General features: G+C 41.1%; 1 protein-coding gene across 6 annotated transcripts in view; it reads left to right on the top strand.

Moving 5' to 3' along the window:
• MAPKBP1 (mitogen-activated protein kinase binding protein 1) overlaps positions 1–22,131 on the top strand; it is a 96,796-nt gene that overhangs the window by 61,396 nt on the left and 13,269 nt on the right. For all 6 annotated transcript variants that reach the window (XM_080596194.1, XM_080596195.1, XM_080596190.1 and 3 more), the window contains 15 exons: positions 72–256; positions 368–459; positions 833–958; positions 2,727–2,797; positions 3,246–3,367; positions 4,378–4,453; positions 6,500–6,611; positions 7,175–7,238; positions 10,153–10,278; positions 16,496–16,644; positions 17,324–17,373; positions 17,879–18,115; positions 19,053–19,222; positions 20,768–20,913; positions 21,390–21,560. In XM_080596194.1, the coding sequence (XP_080452320.1) occupies positions 72–256; positions 368–459; positions 833–958; positions 2,727–2,797; positions 3,246–3,367; positions 4,378–4,453; positions 6,500–6,611; positions 7,175–7,238; positions 10,153–10,278; positions 16,496–16,644; positions 17,324–17,373; positions 17,879–18,115; positions 19,053–19,222; positions 20,768–20,913; positions 21,390–21,560 (1,897 nt within the window). The remainder of the gene's footprint in view (positions 1–71; positions 257–367; positions 460–832; positions 959–2,726; positions 2,798–3,245; positions 3,368–4,377; positions 4,454–6,499; positions 6,612–7,174; positions 7,239–10,152; positions 10,279–16,495; positions 16,645–17,323; positions 17,374–17,878; positions 18,116–19,052; positions 19,223–20,767; positions 20,914–21,389; positions 21,561–22,131) is intronic.

Below are 22,131 nucleotides of genomic sequence, written 5' to 3'. Positions count from 1 at the left end.
AGCCATGTTTCTAACTTCACTTTAATATTTTGTGTCTAGTTAATATTTTTCTGGGTTTATTGTATTCCCAGGACTTGATGAAAATCATCTATGTAGATGACAACACTCAGGTACTTCTGGACACAGATTACAACTCAGGAGGAAGTGCAGACAAAGCTGACACGCAAGTGATGGATACAAAGGTGGGGATACGCACTGTCTGCGTGAGTCCCAGTGGGGAGCACCTGGCCTCAGGGGACAGGATAGGCACTCTCAGGTAATCCCACGTGACTTCTCATGCAGGGTGAGGGGTGGGCCCGCATGAGAGTCAAAACCAGATTTTGCTGGTTTTATTAAGCATACTAAAATCAGCTGTGTTATGTCTTAGGATATATGAGTTGCAGTCTCTGCAGGAAATGCTGAAGGTGGAAGCCCATGACTCTGAGATCCTATGTCTGGAGTACTCCAAACCTGACACAGGTAAATGCAATCGAGGTCCTTCCCTTTTGCATATATATGAATGTAGTGTTGAACAAGTCAGAATGTCCAGCCGTGGTATGTCAGAACCTTCAACGGATTTTGGAGCAGGCTTGTAGCACTGGGCTAGTAGACCGAGACTTTGAAAAAAGCATCTTTCATGTACTCTTCCTTGGAATATTGTAGGTTAAGATTGAAACTTGTTCTGTCTGCTATTGTGGTGTCAAATTCAAGGGCATTTCTTAGCATCCATCCCTGCAGTTTGCTACAGTATGTTTTGTTTCTAAGATGACTTAAGAAGCTGTTTTAAAATGGTGATTGGAAGAACAAACGGGCTTTCAGTAATGGTCTTGCCCTCTTTTTAACTTTCTTACAGGGTTAAAGCTCTTAGCTTCAGCCAGTCGGGATAGATTGATTCATGTCTTGGATGCTGGAAAGGACTACAGCCTGCAGCAGACCCTGGATGAACATTCTTCTTCCATCACTGCTGTGAAGTTTGCAGGTAGATAATCGCAACCTCCCTCCAACATTGGATTTAAACACAGCTCTTGTCCCATTGGACATAGTTGTGTCTGTGAAGTAATTTGAACTGCTTAAATACTAAAAGTAGGTCAGGCTGAAGCTGCTGCTGCTTTTTCTTGTCATCTGTAGCTATAGTCCTAACAGAAGGTGCCTCCTTTTCCCATCTATTTTTTCCTTCTCCTTCTTCTTCATTGAAAAATCCTCTCCTGATTGAATCCCCAGGAGTTTCTTTAGAAATCTGTTTTCTATAATGATTTACTCCCTTTAACCGATGTCAGATGGTTATACGCTCTTCCTAGTAGGAACTGCTGTGGAACAGTCATCCTCCGAAAAAAAATACAAAAAACAAACCAAAACCCCACAGAAATATTTTGGGATTAACCAGTCACAAGTAAATTTGTCATTGCAAACCAGTGTGAGGCTTTGCATTCATGATAATGGAGCACACTGTATCCCCAGCACTCTGTTACTTCTGGTGGTCAAAGACATCAGTGTGGTGTGGTGTGCAATTGTCAGGGAGCAACAAGGACTGGCTGAGGAGGAGCCAGTAGTCAAGGGTGACAGGAAGGCCAGCAGAGCTAGTGGCCTCACTGGCAATGGGAAAGTCCCGCAGTACCTAAACAAGGTGGAGCAGACTAAGTCCAGTGACAGTAAATAGATTCAGCCAGCAGTCCAGAGCACCAGACAAATCCATAGTGATGAGACAGGTCCAAGAACAAGCCAGGAAGACAAATCAGCAAGTCAGGGTCAGCCTGGAGTTGGTATGCAAGGTTGGTCCCAGTTCAGCGACTGCCAGGCAAATCTATAGCAGCAAGGCAAGTTCGAGTTCAAATCAGGAAGCAGAGTGTGTGGGCCAGGGTTTGGATCAGTGGGGTACATGGCCAGGTGTAGGTGTAGCTGCAGTGCTGCTGCAGTGTTGCTCAGTTGGGGTTCAAGGACGAGAACCTGACTTTGATAGTAGCTCTCAAGTGAAAGTCTCAGGTGAAAGGACCTTGCTGAAGCTTCATGGAGCACTTTCAGGGAGCCTCTGCTGAGGCGCTTTCAGGCTTTTTCTCAAGTAGCTCCAAGGCCAGCAAAAGTTCTCTGACAGCTCTGTCTTACAATGAGCTGGCTTTGAGTGCAGCCAGCTGAGCTAGATGGGGGAGGCACACTGAAAGCCCTGGCAACTTAGGCCATTGTGCTAGTCTGTGAGCTAAAAGCAGTCCTGCTCTAAGTGGGTGCAGCTCAAGTGTGTGATATTGTATCCATTTTCATTCCATTGAGTTTTTTCAGGTGTGTTTTGATGAAGAAATAGATTGGTTACAAAACATTGTTAAGGGAAGAAGGAAATCCTGACCTGAGTAAGAAAGGGCAGCGAGAAATATGTGACTGATTTTGAGGAATAAAAATTGCCTATTGTCCATTTTCAGCTTATACTGAGTGTGACCCGCCTTTCTCTGGTCATATTGCCACAGAGTGCTGTGGCACACAGAGAATAAGAACGTGAGCATGTTACTGGGGGAAAAGACAGAATTACATCCTAATTTGTTGCATAAGTCCTCTGTGTTAAGACGTCATGCACTTTGAGCATTATCAGATTTTTGTCCCTGAGAAGGGGCTTCTGTATTGCTGCAGTGTCATACTGCTAAGGTAGGAGTCAGTTTTAGCTAATCAGGTCTGGAATAAATGAGCAGTGGTATAAATGGAAGCATTTCCTCCACCTTGTATCTCTATTTATCTTTTGATCGTCTCCTGCCTTTTTGTTCCAGCCAATGATGGGAAAGTGAGAATGATAAGCTGTGGAGCAGACAAGAGCATCTATTTCCGCACTGCGCAGAAGGTAAAGTTATTGCAGCTTGCTGTGTGTTTTTTTAATAATCTCTCCATAAAGGAACTACTTTAAAGAGCAGTATCAGAATTCTGTAAGTGCTTGTTGTTGTTTCAGCCTCAGTGTCTCTCACTCTGTCTCAATACAAGAGATTACATTTAGAGAACTATTTCTGTGAAGCATGCAGGGCTCCCAGCCTGACCTCTCTCAGCAAGATTCAAAGTAGAGAACTGTCAGGATATCTGCTTTTCTTCTGCTGTCCCAGCTATTGTGAAGAGTAGTGAAAGAGTATGGGCTGGAGGAAGGAGTTTGCTGTGCCTCCAGTCCCAGCTGCTCTCAGCACACCTGGTTAGAGGGAAGTGTTGGTTTGTGTTGGCTGTGTGAGAGGATCTGAATTTAGAAGTTTTTAATAATGGGTTAACTACTTGATTTTGACATAGTCCTTTACCTGCATGCTTAGACAGGAGAAGGAGTTCAGTTTACCCGAACACATCACATTGTTAGGAAGACCACTCTGTATGACATGGATGTGGATCCCAGCTGGAAATATGCAGCTATTGGTTGCCAGGATCGTAATATCAGGTTAGTTTTCACCTCTTGTCTTGAAAATATTCTTGCAATCATAAATGAGTTGGCCAGAGCAGTCTGAGCCCCATCATTGTTCCTTGATTCTTTGCCACAGCACTTTCAGACTGATCTGAGGTCTCACCTCAAACTCTGAGGTTGAACTCTGCTTTTTCCCTTGCTGATAACAAACAAACAAACAAACAAGTGTGGATGTATAGTAATGTCCATTGGATTCTCGGCTTCTTGCTGGGTTGCCCTGCAGAGCAAAGCCTTTCTACTGGAGAGAGAAAGTGTGCCTTCCTTGGCACATCATTGAGCTGTGGGGCACGAACTTCTGCACTATGGTAACTTTTACTTTTAAAGGTATGCCCAGTGAGAAGCTTTGTGGTACTGTGAAGTAGCTGGGACTGCAGGAGCTTAAAAGTGAACTAGATGTGACTGTCTTTTTACAAGTGGAGTCCATTCTCTGCTCCCTTTTTATCGATTTCTCCAGCCTGTCTGCTTCTGCCTTCAAAGCAAAGGAGAATCTTCATAGCTGTGTGTCTCTTGTAGTATCTGGATGACATGCTGAGAATTCTGGACATAGCTCAATGCCACTGCTAAATGACATTTGTTTTTGCATTCTCATGTAAATAAAGGGTCTTGCTCTCTTAAACCTTTCTTTTAGTATGAAGAAACCACAGGTATTTTTATAGTAAGGGTGGACTGGCAGGAGCTTATTATGAGCTGTTCCTGCTACATAACCATTAGCAACCATAACAAGGCATGGCAAGGTTCGCTCCCCCCCATTCTACTTCCCTTCAGTGCCAGCATGCTATACTTGTTCTTGATTGAGAATCAAACCTGAATTTTAAATCAGATGATCTGCTTGATATTTTATCACCCGGTCTTAGGTCCTTACGTTACTTTCCAGGTTGTTTCTTAAACCATTTAAATGATTGGTGGTTATAGTTTGTAGAGGCTGCAGCTCTACTTCCCGTGGTTAGGCCCTGTTCCCTGTATCTCATGTGAAATGTCCCCCCCAGGGTTTTCAACATAAGCAGTGGAAAGCAGAAGAAGCTTTACAAGGGATCCCAAGGTGAAGATGGCACCCTCATTAAAGTAAGTTGTTTTCTTTCTTCTTCCCTTTTCCTTTTTCCTGCTCCTCTGAGTGTAGATTAGAGCTTAGAAAATGAAATATGAATCTGAACACAATAATGTTGTTGGTTTTTTTTGCTTGTTCTCTACTTTGCTTATCCTTATCCTGCTGCTGGTTCGTACTACCTCCATCTTTAAGGGACAGTAAAGTATTTGGCTATCAGGCTAAAATAGGAAAAGGGTCAGTGGACGATGATAATTTCTCTCTGTCCCCTGTCTGAAGTGAGACACAGTCCCATGCTGCAAAAGCAAGCAAAACTGCAACAATGTCCATCAGGAAATACTTTAGTCTCCTTACTTCAGTCCTTTAATTTTTTGCTCCAGAGAGCTCATTCTGGCCTTCTTGATTATTGTTGACAGGATTTTTAGGTGGAGTTGCCTGTTGATCAGAGTTGAGAAATGTCATCGCCGGAGGGCAAATGCAAGTGAAAGGCTTTACAAGTTGATAAAATTAAGTAGCATCTATGCTGAAAAGCTCAAGTTCTTTGAGCCCTGGAGGGCTGAACAAACCCAGCACTATTTAGACAGTCTGTTCGTGTTTCACACCTGCTGAGTGTATCCAGGCTTTGGGGTAGCTTGCCTGCTTCTGCCACTTGCCTGTGCTTCCACTGGTAAACCCACATGCATTAAAGATTTAGTGTTAATATTGATGCTAGCACATTGGTGTGTGGAAGAGTTGCATTCATGTCTTTAAAGGGGAAAGACCAATTGACACAACCAAGGTATCTCTGCTTAAGTTACCAAACAAGCTTCTTCATTGTTTTTGTTTTCACTCATTTTTACATTTTCATATTTTTATATTTTTTAGAACAAATATTTCTGTTCAGCTGCACAGGCTTAGCAATATTACTGATGGGTGTAAATAACTGGGTTAAATAAAGGAGAGGAAAGCAAACAGCTTTCTTCAGTGTCACCTCTTCTTTTTTACAGAGAGAAACAAGTTCTCATTCTCTGTGTCTATTATATTCCTATCAAGTTTTTATAAGCCATAGTAATGAAAATGAAAAATTGATGGTAAGCTCAGGTGTCTGATTATATCTTTCTCAGAGTACAAACCATGAAGTGTTGCTGGAAGCTGGATTTTTTTGTTTTTAATACCCTTTTTTTTTCTATGTGTAGCTCAAGTGGGGAATCTCAATTATTTTGTTTGTTTTTAGGACAGTTATGTAACCAAGGGATTATAGTTGCCTCTGGAATTTAAACTTTTTTGGTATGTTGTTGTGAGGTCATAACATACGTTGAAGTTTAGCAAATAGAACCCAGTGACATCTGAAGCAAAAGATACAGCAACAAAATAAACATTATTGAAAAAAGCTATCATTATTTTAACATTGTGGCTTCTTCAAAAAACAGACATTTTCACTCTTGATTCCTCAAAGTTCTGCAAAGCACAAAGCATGGCATTTGCTGACAGTAGCTATATTTGCTGTGTAGTGCTGCTTCAGTTGTAGTGAGGTATTTGATCAAGGCTAAAAGAATAAATGGGTGTATATTTAAAAAAAAACACAAAACAAACCGAAGTTGTCAATGCTGGAGATTTGACCACATCATCATCAAAGATGCTTTTTCTGTGTTAGTTTCTCTCCTCAGGATTGGAGTCTGAATATTTCACTAAAGTCTGGCAGCTCTGATTTTATTTATTTATTTTGAGTCTTCTATTTTGTTTTGGTCATTTGGTAAAAGAAAATAAGACCTCAGTGCTTAAAAGAAAATGGGAAACAGTGGTATAAGCCTGTCCATTGGTGATGGTGCCTTCGCAGTCATGAAGGCATTCCATGTAAAATGTTTATAGTCTCTGATTAGGCTGGAAAATTGTTTTCTAACTGTTTAGTTATACTGGACGTTTGTCCTGTGATGCTGGGCAGCCTGGTACTCAGCTGGAGTCTTGTGGAGCTACTTGCATTTTGTTTTGTTAACAGCTATGGTTGTCTTTGCTGTTCTGGACTGTTTTCATGCAGTTTGAAAGCACTTTCTCACTAGATCTTTGCACTTCTCTTACCTCCTAAACAGGTGCAAACTGATCCCTCTGGGCTTTATATTGCAACCAGCTGTTCTGACAAGAACCTCTCCATCTTTGATTTCTATTCTGGCGAGTGTGTTGCGACCATGTATGGGCACTCAGGTAGGGCATGTAAACTTGTGGAAACACATTTTTCTGCTGATGACTGTAATATTAGTGTCTGATACTAGTCAAAGCTTTCTGAAGGTTCCTCTCTGCCAAAGTTTACCCGTTGGGTATTTTGGACTAGGTTATATTTGGGTGAGATTGTAATAGTTTATTTCATTGCAAACTTTTTTGAGACTGCATTTTGCATTGGAAAACGTAAGCACATGCGCATGTATGCCTGTCAGGCCACGTATTTGTTTGCACAGTTAATGGTCTGTGTAAGATTGTGTTTTTTCAGTGTATGCTGGATTTCTTTATGACATACTCTCAGCTCCTGTCATGCAGGGGTTATTCTGTTATAGACAAGAAGAGACTTCAGTCTGTATGCTTATTTTGCCATGGTATAACCTTTCTAATCTTAGGTGGTTATGGTGATTGGGGCATATCGATCTGTGAAGTGTTTGACTTTAATCAGTCTGTGTTCAGCACAGCGATTCAAATTCTATTTGGCTAATGATCTGTTCTACTCATTGAAATAATTAAAGGAAGGCTTATTGATCATGCTTTATTTCACACAGAAATTGTAACTGGGATGAAATTCAGTAATGACTGCAAACATCTGATCTCTGTTTCTGGTGACAGGTAAGGGGGATTTGTTTGTGATACCAGCTCATACCATCTTACACTACATTTAAAGTTTGTCCAGAAGGAGGGTAGATTTATTTCACGAGGAATGTCTTATGAAGTCCAAAGAAACTTCAGGGTGTTCTAAATCTGAAATGTGCTCTGGCAGAAATTATCCTTCCATAGAACAAGATATCCATGTGAAATGTTTTTCTTGTGGTTTTCTGAATGTAGGTACTATTATAGTAAAAGTAAAGGAAACAGGGACATGGCCTCTTACTTTACCACTCTCAGGTCCGTAACATAATGCAGTGTAATGGAGTTTGTGATATTCTGAACAGTGGCGCCACAACATTCTCTTACAGTACCCCCATGTGTGAGGTTTCGCCAGGTGAATGGGCCTGTCCAGCAGCAAAAAGGAAAGGCCTGTCCCCAGTCTTCCTGTTCCTGTCCATACGGTCCTCTTCCCTGCTCCCCTGAGCCAGTTGTGGTACAGCTGACCCCTCAGTAAGCTGATTCAAGTCACTAAATCAGCAGCCTCTGGCTCCCCAGCTGAGGTTTCTGCAGATTATTGAGCCAAATCAGCTCATGAAAACATTAAATAATCACCAGACTGAGCCTAAGGGAAAAGCAAAATATGCGCCAAATATAATGATTGTAGAGGTGAGCAGACCCACTGCTCCTGGAATCAGTGAATGCTTAAATCAGCTGAACCTAATAAGATTTTCCTTTGAGAAACAAGGCTTCCTGGAGTGCCATCTCAAGACCTGCGCAACCCAGATTCTCTCTTTCTCTCTCTCTCTCCTATTAATAAAACACAATTGAACTGGAAGCAGAGTTCTAGGGAGTCAGTTGTTACAAAATGTAAAATATATCACCTTTAATTGCATCAGGTTGTTATTTCTTTCTTTCTTTCAGTAAAAAGTAAATAATTTGTTTTTCCTTATATCTTTCATGTGTGTAAATAGATTAAGGGAAAAGTTGCAGAATAAAGACCCCTTTTGTTGTGAATTTCTGATAAATTCCAGAAACATGGAAGGTTTGAGGTACCCAGCGCTGCATGTGATTTAGTGCAGTGTTCCCTTGTTGACATGAGAGAGTGTCATTTTCTTCAGTAAGGGTGTGGAGGAGGTGGTTGAGAAGTGAGGAAGGGATTCTTGAACAATTTAGCTGTAAGGAGCAAAGAAAGTGCCTTTTGCAAAGGAGAACAGGGAAAATAGTCTGATCTCATGCTACAGCATGTGCAAAGAATGAAACTGGGAAGAGAACAATGGAGATGAAGAAAGGCACAAGGAATGGGAGAAAAATACTGCACGTTCAAAAAAAAAAAAAAAGCAAAAACCCAAAGGGGTAGGTGGGAGCATACTTGTGCAAAGCTTTTTGTAGAATGCTAATGTATTTAATGCATTTACAAGTTCATTCTGTTTGCTGCTTATCTCTAGGTTTGATTGCTGTGGGGGTGGGGTAAATGAACAAACCAGATTTGCTTGCCGAATTTGGTTTGCTGCTTTTCAGTGTTGTCTCAGCAGCAGATTATAGGTGCTGTTATGTTCAAGAGAGATGCTGTTTGAGGAGAAGCAGCTGGCTGCCTTAGGTTGCCATAGTTCCCAGATGCAGTGCCTCACAACTTTCTCTTCGCTAAAAAGCTGGGGAGAAGAATGACATTTTCAGTGGTGATGGGAAGCTTCTGTGTCTGTGTGAGATTTGAGTAGCTGGGAGTGATGTTCCTCGTGTGTGACAAAGCTCAGGGACTGGGGGCAAGAAGTGATTTGTCAGTTTTTCGTGAAATGGTGTTTTGTTGTTGTTGTTTGTTTCCTTTTGGTGTGGCATGAAAAAGAAACTTTTTAAAATGTCCTTTCATGAAACAAACAAAAAAAAAAATGGAGAAGATGCAGGCATTCAAGGTCCTGGAGCCTTTGGTGTTTGCCTCTGGTCCAGGAGACCTAAACTTTTTACAAACCAGCAAGGAAGGAGGGGAAAGCCCCTCACTGAAAATTCCTTGGTGTATTGGAGTACTGATGAATAGGGTGACACTGACAGATCTTGAAGAACTTGATTAAATACTCTTTGGATTCCAAAGTAGCAAGCATGATGTTATAAGTGATAGCAAAAACACCACCTCTGTTTCTACATCAGTGTAAATACACCCAGCTAGACAGGAAAGATGGGTGAGATGAAAAGAATTAGTTAGCACTGAGGTTGCATTTTAAAGAAAATACTGGTTGCTTTATTGTCTAGTAGCTGAAGATGAGATACAGTATTCTCTAATGTGATGAGGAATTTATTTTTTGAAGCCAGATTTCTGAAGAAAATGAAACCAATGAGAAGACACTTTGTTTCCGTTTCTTAAACACTTTAAAATCCATTGACCAAATTCCATCACATTCCTTAGAAGTTTCCTGGGGAGAGTCAGAATAGAGAAGTAGAAGAACTACCCTGGCTATAAAAAGAATGACTGCATAAGTTTAACTGTTAGTACACCACAGAGAATCAATGAGATGGAGGGAGAGACTTTAGGAAAATCTTGCCCATAGGGGAAGGTGCAACCAGAGCCTGCAGCTTAATTGATGCTAAGAGGATGTAAAACACATCTGTAGAGAGCCAGACTTCATTTATCCTGCTGACCATGGAATAACTTGTTATGACATTTCCTTCAGCAGCTGGTCAGGTAGGGGAATAAAGGTACAGGATAAGACATGAGCCTGTGCAAATTTCTATGCAGTTGCTCTAGTTCATAAGGAGTCTTTGCCAGGCAGGCTTTACATTTTTGTCATGAGGCTCATGATGGGATTGAATTTCCATGAAGCTGTTCCTGTGTTTGTCTCTCCCCACCACAGTTTAGAAGGTCTCTTGTTTGCCTTTGCAAATGAAATTGATAATGTTAATAAAATGAGCTGAGACTTAAACCAAGCCTTACCTTTCCCTCTTTCAGCTGCATCTTCATCTGGCGTCTGAGCTCAGAAATGACCATCAACATGCGGCAGCGACTATCTGACATGAAACAGAGAGGAAAGCAGGCAGAAAAGTCTCCGCCACACAAGACAGCTGGACTCATGAGGTGAGCAGAGTAGACTGAGAAGAGCTGGCTTTGTAAGGTTTAAAGTGAAAAGTGTGCCACTGGAGTTCAACTGAAAAGTTCCTGCTCTTTTCGCTGATAGTGTCTTCTAAAAGCTGTCTTACTCTTTTGGTTTTGCCATGATTTCTTTGCCTCTTTGGATATACAAACCTGACTGTGATATTCCAGACGGGCTTACCCGGTGTTGCTTCACTGATTGCAATATGTATGTAATGCCCCTTGTGTCTTATTTTAGTTTAATAATGTGGTCAGAAACTTTTAATAAGCAGTTTACTTAGCAGTACTGAGATCGCTACGCAGCATCCCACCAAGGAAGCCTTGTTCCTTCATGAATAAAACTCGGTGGATCTAGGCTGAATGCAATTTAAAGGTGATTTTCTGCAGTGGCAGTACTGACAAACCTGTGAGCTGCATGAGTTTGCCATGTTGATCATAATTCTGAAAAGTTCTTACAGTTGTATCGTTTCTTTGTTAACTATATTCAGGAGGCTTTTGAAGAAAGTCACCTTTAATTATAAATATAAAAATAATTTCCATGAGAAGTTCTTGCCAGCCAAATCATATTATTATTTTTGCTCAGTGAGCAACATAACTAAAAACTACCACGGTCTACAATCTAAATAGATCTAAATTTATCTGGTGACCTTTCTTTAAAAAGTTGTTCTTAAACACAGACGCTGGTTTTATGCAGAACAAGAGGGAGAGGAGATTATGAATTATTAGTGTAATGTCTTTGGTTTCTCTATAGTTAGTAAATAGCTGAGACTCGTTTGACCAAAAGCAACATAGGAAAGACTCCTGACAAAGCTGATGTGGGATCAAAGTGGAGGGGGAAAAAAAAAGGAAGAAAGAAAAAAGAAAAAAGAAAAACAGAGCTTTTTGATGCTATGTCCCACAGTTTTCCTCCTCAGAATGGCTACAAATTGATTTCTGGATATACAAGTGCCAAAGCTTTGGAGGACTTACCACACTGGTTGTTAGAGTATCACAAGGAGCTTCCCACTCCCTTTGGGAGCAAGTAACATTTGAACAAGTCCGTCTGCATAGTTTCATTTGGGAAGGTCTTGATCTGCTCATTCTTGAAACAACCCTTGCCTAATAAGTGCTTTCAGTAACGATACTAGGAGAACTCATGAAGCCTTTTTCTAGCCAAAATTCTAGAGCTGTCAAGCAATGTGCTTTTTATAGCAGACTCTCCATTATTCCAGCAGCTGCAGCCTTACCCTACTGAGGCTCAGCCTGTGACAGATAATCCCAGTTCTCTTCCGCATTAGGTGATACTTGTTTCCGTCACAGACGCTTGCTGAAGGGCGGTGTTAGTGCCACGCCAACCCCAGCACTTTATTAAACTTGTTTGGTTACCTCCTTGCAAGCCTGGAATCTTCTTGTTTGGTCAGCTTTGAAAGCTTGTTTTCAGTTTTGATCGACCGCTGTGGTCACTGGATTTCAGCAAAGACATAACTCCAGAGCATTTTGGATTGGGACTGAATATGGAAGAAGAACCTATTGGATCAGCATTACTGAGGTGGGAGAGGAGAAACTAATGAACTTTAGTGAGATTGGTTTTCTAGATGCCCTATAGCTGTTCTGGTTGTGTTTCCAAAGTCTGTATGTATAGGTTGCAGTAGAGATTTGGTTTATACCTTAAGATATAAAATTGTTGTCTCAAAAGGAGTCACAATAGTATTAAGAAAGATCCCTGCCTGGTGATATGTCATTGTTGTACTATTTTTTTTCTAGAATGGTATTACTAGAATTCGGTGTGGGTAGTAATGCATTCTATAGTTCCATAATATGAGAGTGTGACAAAACGAATAACCAAAATACTACCAGGGAAGCAAAACTGAGCTGAGGTGGCAGTGGGGAGCAGGAGACTTCTAATTCAGGACAGTGCTGTCTCTATCCAGCTGCAATTGACAGGGCAGGGATTAGCCCAAGTGAATAACATCTGCAATGTATACATGTAGAAAGTGCCTTTCTGGGTCACACCAGTGTTCCACAAAGTTCAGTGTTCTGTCTCTGTCTGTGGAAGTGCTGTTTAGTGAGACACTGATCCTTGCTATATGGACCTTTGTGGTGCACTCGCCTTATGCTCAGTTGTTGCATCTGAGATGTTGGGAGGTACATCTATGCCTGTTCCCTTTAGTCTTTGGTCACAGAGCCATTGTCCACTGAATTTGTATAAATCCTTTTTGAACTCTGTAATATTCTTTGCCTCTGCACCCTCCCATGGTGACAAGTTCCAGGAGTTCACTATTCTCTATGGAAAGAAAGACTTTTTTCTCTATTTTAAACCACTCTTCTGCTAGTTCATTGAAACTCCCTGGTTCTGAATATTGTGAGTTTTGGTGAAGTGTAGTTCTGCATCCAGATACGTGTCGTCCTCAGGGTTTTGTAATCTTCTGTCACAAACTCTCCCCATCCAACCTTCTTTCCAAACTGAGTCTTAGCCTTTTTAAACCGTCCAAAAACTTCTAGAGATACTAAAGCTTCTCCTCTGAAGGATTTCTCTGACTCGCCTTATGAGACATTGTGTTATTTTGGAACTGATCCGACCTGTATGATCCACCATTCTCCATAGTGCCCTTGATAGCCTTCTAGTTCTGTCTCTGGTTGTGAGAATTGCTAATGTGTGCTTGTCTCTTATCTGCTGAACATGAGGAGCTTTGATTGTTTGGGATAAAGAACTTACTCAGCTGATATTGCTGGTACATTTTGGTTTTGAGACGTTTGTGTTTTCAGCTGAGGAGTCATGTACAGGCCTTTTAATTCAACTTTTGATTTTGATCCAAGTATGTGCTTATTGTTTATAAAAGCTTGTCTCAAATTTTTGGAAGGGAAGTTTTAAATTGATTTTCCTGTGGAATGTTTACAGCGATTAGTCTTGTTTTAGCTGAGCATTTATATTTTTTAATTTTAAAAGTCACTTTTTCTGTGACTTTCATTGAAGCTCTAGTATAAATAGCAGAAGATGGAAATGTTATCTGAATTACATTGGCAAACATACAGTAATTTTAGACAAAGAAGTACTGTGTGCCCTTGGGTATATTGGGAAAGAGGAGCTCCTTATCAAATTTTCAGTGAGGCTTTGGTCCAGTCCAGGAAAGCTGTGCCTTTTCCAGGGCTCATAATGGGGCAGGTTTTTGATGCCAGATCAAAAGTGGTGCCTGAGTCTGTGCTGAGCTGCTGAGGTTTTAACACCAGGGAAGCTCTGAAGTCAGCAGCACTGTGATCTTTCTGTCAGGAAAAACAGGGTAACTTTCATTTTAAAACCCTTAGGCATTTGGCAGAGGATGGAATCGGCTAGTGTACCCTACCACATAGGATGTTAAGGTTTCATAAATAGACTCTCAGAGCTGACAGTTTAAGTAGCACAAGATCAGAGTGGGAATGCTGATACCATATCTGTTGAAATGGATAGTTGACATTCTTGTGTTTTGTTGTGTTGTTTTAAGAAAAGAAAGAAAGGTTAAATTGAGGACATGTAAAAGAATACAGAGTACTCTAACATCAGATGTCTTAATACTAGAGCTCCGTACATACATGTAGCACTTCTGAGTCTACTATATTATGTGTCCTGAAGGCTTTCTTACTGAAGGTCCTTCCCTGCCGTTGACCCTGTACTGGCTGACCTTTCAGAAATTGGGAACTTTGAAGTGCAACTGTCTCTGCCCATCCCCACAGAACAAAACCTAGGCATGGTACTAGAAGGGGATAGTTCCTTAGCAAAGGAAGAAGACAAGAGCACGGACAATTAAAATCCTTGCACTGAGTCGCACATATAATAAGACCTGGACATGTCTGTACATGCTGTTCCGGAATAGCTACTCTGAAACATTCATTCAGGTGTAATGATGCTTTGTTGGGGTTGACTGAACCTGTTCTCAACAGGAATTCAACAAAACCCCAGAAGTCTTCTTCCGTCCATGTCAGAATGCTCTCATGTGGTGCTTATTCGGAAGCAACTCCCATGCTTGAAACCTCAACCTGTATTACTCTGACTTTCATCCAAGCACGAACAAGAACTGTGGAAGAGTGTTGAGGACGTGTGGAATGTGTTTAGAAGAAAATCCAGTGTACATAGATGAATGTGGAGAAAGAAGTGAAGTCCAAATTGGAGGATTGACTTGGGCAAGCAGAAGAGTTAAAACACTCAAGACCTTGTGAACATAGGTTTCATTTTCAGAAGTATCTCTGTTTGAAGTCAGTGGGCCTAAGATGCTTCTGAAAACCCCATTCAGTTATCTGCATTTGAGTCACAGGACTGAATTTGAAAAGCATATGAGAGTTGAAAAAGGAGGATGTAGAAGGGGGCTTGAATTTTTGCTGTGTAATATGAGACAACCGCACATTTGTATTGGATACATCTGACTTCATAATTTGCTTGGCACTTCCCATAAGGTAAAAAAGAAGCCCATCCGACTTCCAAAATATGTTTTGCATTCACTTACTCAGCTTCTTTGAGGATGCTGGAAAATACTACTTTTTTTTTCCCCCTTGCTAATTTTGTCAGTACCTATCTGATGGATAGAGGCCATCTTTCTATTTGTAACATAAAACACGTTGATAGCAATCCTCCCTTCTCCATTTACACCAATAGTAGTACATGCAGGAATTTAGCAGACACGTAACCTTGCCTTGCCACCTCCTCATAGTAAGACATCCAACCAGTTAGATGCTAAGAGGTCTAATCTAACCCTTCTTCCTTGATAATCTCCTCAAACAACCATGGTGGACACAAGCAGAAAGATGCTGAGTTACTGATAAAAGTTAATATTTCCTATGATATATAGAGCCATTATACCTCACAGCATAAATCTTGTCATAGCCTCAATTGTACTGCGGTGCTTGAGCTTCATTGCGATTTCCCTGCTCAGACACAAGACCATGAGAATGACAAGATGGACACACAAGAAGACTATAGAAAAGATGGAAAATGACATACTCAACTGTCAAAAATAGATAAGTGCAGCCAACATGAAACTGTTTCACTGGACAACTGTCCTGTTTCACTGAACAACTCAGCTGACTGTGCTGTTAGTTTTGTTCTTCTTTTTTGCCAAAACATCCTATAGCTCATCTGAAGGGATTGGGTAATTATTGCTCAGCCACTCCTAATAAAATGGAAATGAAAGTTCCGCCACTATGTGGGAAGAGAAAAGATTAAAATACTTTAACTACTTCTTGACATGTTTTAATACTGCCTGCTATCTGTCAGCTGCCGGAGAACTTGGTTCCTCGCCAGGATGATCTGTATTTGGTGGATGAGCTATTTTTATCTCATGAATAATGCTTGGCACTCAACACCCACAACTGGTATCCTATAAGCGTCACTAATGATGAGTTTGGCACTGTAACTCAAGGCCATAGAGTGGGCACTACTCAAATTTTTTTTAGGGGTTCTTCATTTCTTCAATTATTGTCCAAAGTGGGTTAAATCGTTTGGTTCTTTTGTCTGAAGGGGTGAGGGGAGGAAGGGGAAGAAGGAAAAAAAATAGTTTGGTGCTGGTAAGTGTTCTGAGTTGTTACCAGGGAGTTCTGTGCCTGGAGTGCTTCTGAGGTTTCTGTGGGAATGCTTGTTTGATCTACTTTGATCAAAGATCTGCCCAAATTTTGTTTTACATTCCTTGTGCGTTAAAGCTAAAAAGTGCAACATGGCACTCTTATGGTGTGGGGGCTGTTCATGCAGGTTCTTTATGGTGCAATCCTTGATGTGAACCTGTCTGCAAATAATAATTTGCCATATATCCAATTGCTGTCAAACAGGGAATAAATATCTCTGACATTTTTGATGTGTAAAATAGTTCCAGAGAGGAAATGCTTAAGGGTGGGAGAAATACTTTCCTTTCAAATACACTCTACCGTCCTGACTTTTTGGATTGTCTGGGTCTGAAATGGAAGGCCAAGTTTCATTCCACTCGACTTGCTCTGGCTCGTTTACTTTTGTTCTGATTTCTGTCATCATTCTACATGTAAAAGATGGTTTCTGTGGAAGGCTCTACACACCATTGTGCAGGGCTTAACTTGCCCTGTTTCTCAGGGGTGGGTCCATCTAGGGCTGTTTGGGAGAGTTGAGGCAGCCTGCTGAGTGTTCTCTGTGAGGGAGAGAATCAGGTAGAGAATTGCCTGGTGTAGGATTTGAAATGTTGGGCTGTTCTTGAGAACGACTGTAACACTTCTTCCAATTTCTGCCTCCCAGGCACGAGTCCATCTCTGCCCTATCCTCTGTGCCTGCACTTTCATCAGACAGCGACAAGGATGGTGAAGATGAAGGGAATGATGAAGACGAGTTAAGTGGGCTGCAATCTTTCCATATTCAGTCCAACTGCAACACCGAGAGAGACTCAGGTATAAATGGGAGCGGGGCATGGGCAGCAGATACGGAGAAAAATGACATGAATGTGTAGGGGGGAGGAGACAAGATACTTAGGACTTAGTTACAGCAAGGTATGTGCAGATAGAGACCAAAACAGGACCAGATGGATCAGCACTACTGGGCAATGTTGCCCATTCCAACATCTAAACAGAGGTGTATTTCGGTGTTCTGTTGTTAAATTGCGAAGTGTCTTGCTAGTTCCAGCTGGCCAAACAGTTTTTGTATTAATCCCATTGGCTTGGTTCTACAGGTTATTACAAGTCCACAGAATTCAAAAGAGATCTCATGGAGGGTTCTAAGGATGCCTGATAAAACTTACAGTAGAAATTACCATTACCTATTTGAGATATTTTTACTATAGATGTTACAGTGTATTGGAGCAGGCTTTTTTTCCAAGCCTTTGATGGGCTACTGCACTGTGGCAAGTGTTCTGCTGAGTCAGTGAAAAACCTGTATAAAACTGTGTTTTAAAAAAATAAAAAAAATGATACAATGATTTGGCAGTTCATGAGAAACCATGTTGACAGTGGTGTGTGGGTTCAAAATGTGTAGGAAAGCTGCCATGGGGGAAAGATGAGGTAAGAGATCTTTCAAAAAGCTGGACCACTGTCCAAGGATGACAACTAGGTATCTATCTTTTTCCCTTTCCAGATCCAGACCTTACCCTCTCAAGAAGCCTTTCCCATTGGGAAATGAGGAGGGTGAGTTGCTAAATCTTCCAATTGTATTTCTCATCATAGGGAAACTGGAAAAGAAATTCACATGGAGATAGAAAACTTTTCATTTTCACTACTGGGAAAGGTGCAGCCGCAGTGGGAAACTATTGAGAAGCCCATCAGTGAAGAATGATTTGGGGTGGCAAAATAGAGCCTAGTTAAGAGATGTTTTCACTTGGGATCTCTACCTCTGTATCGTTCCATCAGATGTTATGTTTTTGTCCCCTTCATTTCTGACCTGAATATCATGTAGGCTTGAAGCTTATTTTATGCTAGGATCTGAGCAAGGCATTTGAATGTTCAGTCATGCAAGAAGCTGCAACAAAACTATCAATTTACCTTGATGCCTTTATGATTAGGGGAGGAATTTTAAGCTGATGAACAGCTTTTTTGGAGATGGTTATAATTTTGTTTTGCTATGGGTCGTATATTTTCTCTCCTGTTTTACAATCAGCAGACCTGATTCCCTAAGACTGTCTTTCAATTTCAGGCCAAGGAGATAGCAGCAATCCAGCGTTCGGAGGCACCAATGAGCAAGATGCCCCGGCAACGTGGGCGCTGGTCCCAGCCAACCAGCAACATAGAGATGACTGTGAAATCCATGCTTGACTTACGTCAGCTGGAGTCCTTCTCTGTTTCCCGATCTCCAAGTCGAGATTCGCTGTCTCAAAACAGCAATGGGGATGATAGAGAAGAACAGGCAGATCTACCTGTGCACATCAACAAAGTAAGGGTGGTACTTCTTTGAGGAGGTGAATGTACTCTGAGTGTATCTGTCCTGCCTCTGTTTATTATTAGCTGTGTTTATTACTGCTTGATAATATTCTTTATATCTTTACCTTCTGAGAAAACTGCTCAGCTAACTCTTGTAGTTAATACTCAAAGCAGAGCCCATGTGGGATTAAGGTTTCTTTCCAAAGATGGGGAAAGGACTTGTATTTTCCCTCAGCTCCTTGGTTAGTAATGGATAAAACAAGCTGAGAAACTGAGCTTGGCATTAAAGGTGTGCCTGATTTCCTGTTACCTCACCTTGATGGAGTACTGTTTCTCCACTCCAGTAGTAACTGAAGTGTGGCTCAAATGAGGCCCTTAGTTGTGGGTTGTGCTAGATTATTGTGAGCTTTAAAACACAGACAGGATCTCTGTACCTATGGGTCACAGCAAGTAATGTGTGCTAATACCCCAGAAGATTAATGCCTGTTTTCTAGTAGCAGTCTGTGCTGAAGGTAGATGTGTTTTTCCTTGCTTTATAACTGCATGACTGAAGAGAAAATTGGGCTTACTGTGTGCAAGTAAGCCAATGATTTTCAGCTGTGGCCCACAGACTTCTCTAAACTATGGCTGATCAGCCTGTAAAAATAAACATAACCTGCTGACAGGTGGCTTATATTTTTCATGCGTGAGCAGATAGGTGTGGGGAGTCTAGTACTTCACTAGAGAATTTTAGGGGATTGCAAATGGGAAACAAAATAGGAAACTACAGCAGTCAAGCTTACTAGTTGAGGAGGAGGAGACACAGAAGTGCTGTTTTCTAATCTCAGATTTCTGATGATATTCGTTCTATGTTGTAATGTGTACTTTCTAGATCTGCACAGCAGCTGCTGACCTGAAGGAAAAACATTGGTAATATCTAATTTTATGTGTTTTTTTTTTTTTTTAACCAGGTTGGAAGCTCAATAGCTCCCCAAGACAACCGGTCTTGTGTGCGGCCCCAGGTGATTCGGCTCGTGTCTTGTGAAGAGGGGATTTTCTCTCAGGAACTGGAACCATCTGAAAGTGAGGAGTGTGTAATCTACCCTGAGCAAGACGAAATCCATCCCACAGACCCTAACAGGTCAAAAATAAAAATAAGCTCTCTGCTATGCATGGCTTAGGTATTTCTGGTTTAGTTTGCTTGCAGCTTGTGTGGTAACTTAGATGAGTCGACTTACTGCTTGATTGATGCCAGGCATATTTAGTTGAGGGTTTTATGCCAGCCTGATGCTAAAGGAAGGTGAAACTAAAAGGGCACCATTAAAATAATCTTTCCTCTGAGGAAACTGCACATTAACAGCCTCCTCCAGTATTTTGTTGAATAAACGATTTGGGAGCAGCCTTTTGCTTTCTCCCTCCTCTGGGTTGAAATAAACAAGGGAAAATTTGGAAGCTGGAAAAGCACCCAACAGTGACATATACGTGGCAGTGAAATGTCTGCCCAGGACAAAAGACAGGATGTTATTATTTGGGACAATTCCAAACCTAATTGGGCAAGAATTTAACTTAAATGTAGTATGTGATGTTGCTGTTGTGAGAAATATAATGAGTTGCATGAGTTAGAATTTACAAGGACACTGTAGACAGTGGAGACCTTTCTCCTTCCTCTGCTATTTCTTCTGTTTTAGTTTTACCTTACTGAATTTTCTGTTTTTTTCTATGCTCCATTTTTTCCTTCCTCGATTATATTTTTCCCTTTGCTTCTTAACCTGATGCTAATAACTGTTTAATTTCCTCTGTCTCCTCCTTCTCTGTTAAAAAGAGTGGGTTGATAGCTTTAGACAGGCTTCTATAAAACAGTGCATGCCAAGATTTTGCAGTTGAAACTGCAAGCTTTTTCCCAGTTTCTCTTTATTTACATTTTTATCTGTATTATGGTAACATTATAGACAGCCCCATGCGCTGTTCCAACATGTAAGAAAGGGAGGCATTCTGGTGATGTTGGATACAGACTGGAAATATCTCAAAGTTTGCTCGTTTTTGCAAGCTGTACTTGCCATGCAGTTCCATTGAGTGAATTCTGCATCCTCAGGCATCAGGCAAAAAGAACAGTGTTTGTGTCTTGACAAAATAAAACGTGAGAATTCACAAAAGAAATCAGGAACCCTGTCCTGCAACACTATATTTTTTATGATATTCATCAGTGAATTAGTCTTGCTCAAATCTGGGATCTTCTCTGTTTTGCAACAGTGAAATGGCTCAAAGAAGCAGGTTGTGAACATAGAAAAAATACTGCATTTGGGCTCAAATCTGTGGCAAATAGGAGTTTGTGTCATACGGGTATAGGCCTGATTTTAGTCCTTTTTTAATTGAGTAGACCACTTCGTTTGTTCTTCAGCTGTGCTGGAAATCAAGCCAGGGCAGTGCAGTGCTGGTGCCTTGTAGTCACGGGAAACTAACAACACCCAGGAAGTCAGACAGTCCCCTTGAGACTTCACTGTCCAAGCTTAATGAAATGCAAAAAATGTACTGTATAATGATAAAATAAATCAACTTGTTTTTCTCTTTAAAGTCTTACTTTTGTAATCAAAGCTGTTATTAACACAGGTAAGGCCTTATTAGACTATGCTCCTTTACATGTAAAACAAATTTCTTCTAGCACTGTATCTTCCTGTCTCTCTTGTAGTGAGTTCCAGGTAAAAGCATTGCCCCATGGGAAGCTAAATAGAAATTATCACAGCAATGGATGCCCAGACAAACACAGTCCTGATAGTGCCTGCTCTGTAGATTACAGCAGCAGTCGTCTGTCCAGCCCAGACCATCCAAATGAAGGTAAGATGCAAAGATGATATAATTTATATCTGATGCGGATCACTGCAGGAACTTGATGGGGCTATGCTGTCCATGTTCATTGTTTGTGCTCCCGATCTGTAGTAGCTGATCCTCTTCATGAGCTACTAGCTAGTCTTGCTAGCATTGCTGTAAAGATTCAGGATCATCTGAGCAGGCACTTCAGTGAAGCCACTGTAGAAGCAGGAATTGGTTGAATTGTACTTTCCTTGAAAACCTTTTACTTTGTTCTGCCCTCCTAGCTAGGGAGGCAGATTTTATATTGATTTAATATTGGTTATCCCATAGGCTGTGCTGTTGGGGGATAATTAGATAATTACACTTAATGCTGACTGACTTGAGCTGTAACATTTTAGGTTTAAGTTGTTTAAATAAGCATGTTTGGTGAATATCTTTTTTAATGTGACTGAGGTTACTGTGATCATGCTATTACAGTTTTTGTTTTTACCTTTTTCCAGATTCTGAAAGCACTGAGCCCCTAAGTGTAGATGGCATCTCAGACCTGGAGGGAGAGGAAGGAGAGGAGGATGTGGGTACCAGCATTCCAGAGGGAGAAATTCCTCAGATACCTGATCAGGAAAAGTTCCTTAAGCAGCATTTTGGGACACTGGGCAGCACTGATGGAAAAGGTACAGCTCTCCACTTACTGGGGGAACTTTCTCTGAGAGGACTTTCTGCTGGGTATAAATGTATAAAGAGGAGGAAATAGGGAATTAGTGTAGAGATGCTTGAAGATTAGAAACATCTGATAAGTCTGTTGGTTTGTGTGTAAGTTTGCGTGGATCAGATTTGAGTCTGTGTTGGTTTGGGTTAGGTATTGTCCCTGCAATCCTGAAAAGCCTTTCTCTTGTTCTAGCACCAGTTTTTCCTGTTGTATTTGAATGTATTGACTCTGTGTGTGTGTCCCCATAGGTGACATGTAGTGGCCTCTAGTGGTATGTTAAGGCAAAACAAATGCCACAAAAGAAAAGGCTGAAATGCTGGGTGGAGGGAGAGAATAAGAAGAGACATCAGAGTGGCAAAGGAGCTGGCTAGTCTTTATCGACCAACTCCAGAACAAAGCGTATCTTGCTAGAATTGATAATGGTTGCACATAGCAATATCTTTTTTTGTTTTCCTCCTTTGATTGGTTTGCTTTCTGCTTGATGCCAATGCCTCACAGTCTTACAGGCAGGATAGGACACAAAGGGAAGAGAAAAA

The sequence above is a fragment of the Anser brachyrhynchus genome, assembly GCF_964034855.1.
Source record: "Anser brachyrhynchus genome assembly, chromosome: 5".
NCBI classification, from domain to species: domain Eukaryota; kingdom Metazoa; phylum Chordata; class Aves; order Anseriformes; family Anatidae; genus Anser; species Anser brachyrhynchus.
The sequence above is the reverse complement of the archived record's forward strand: the minus strand, read 5'-3'. Positions and strand labels throughout refer to the sequence as shown.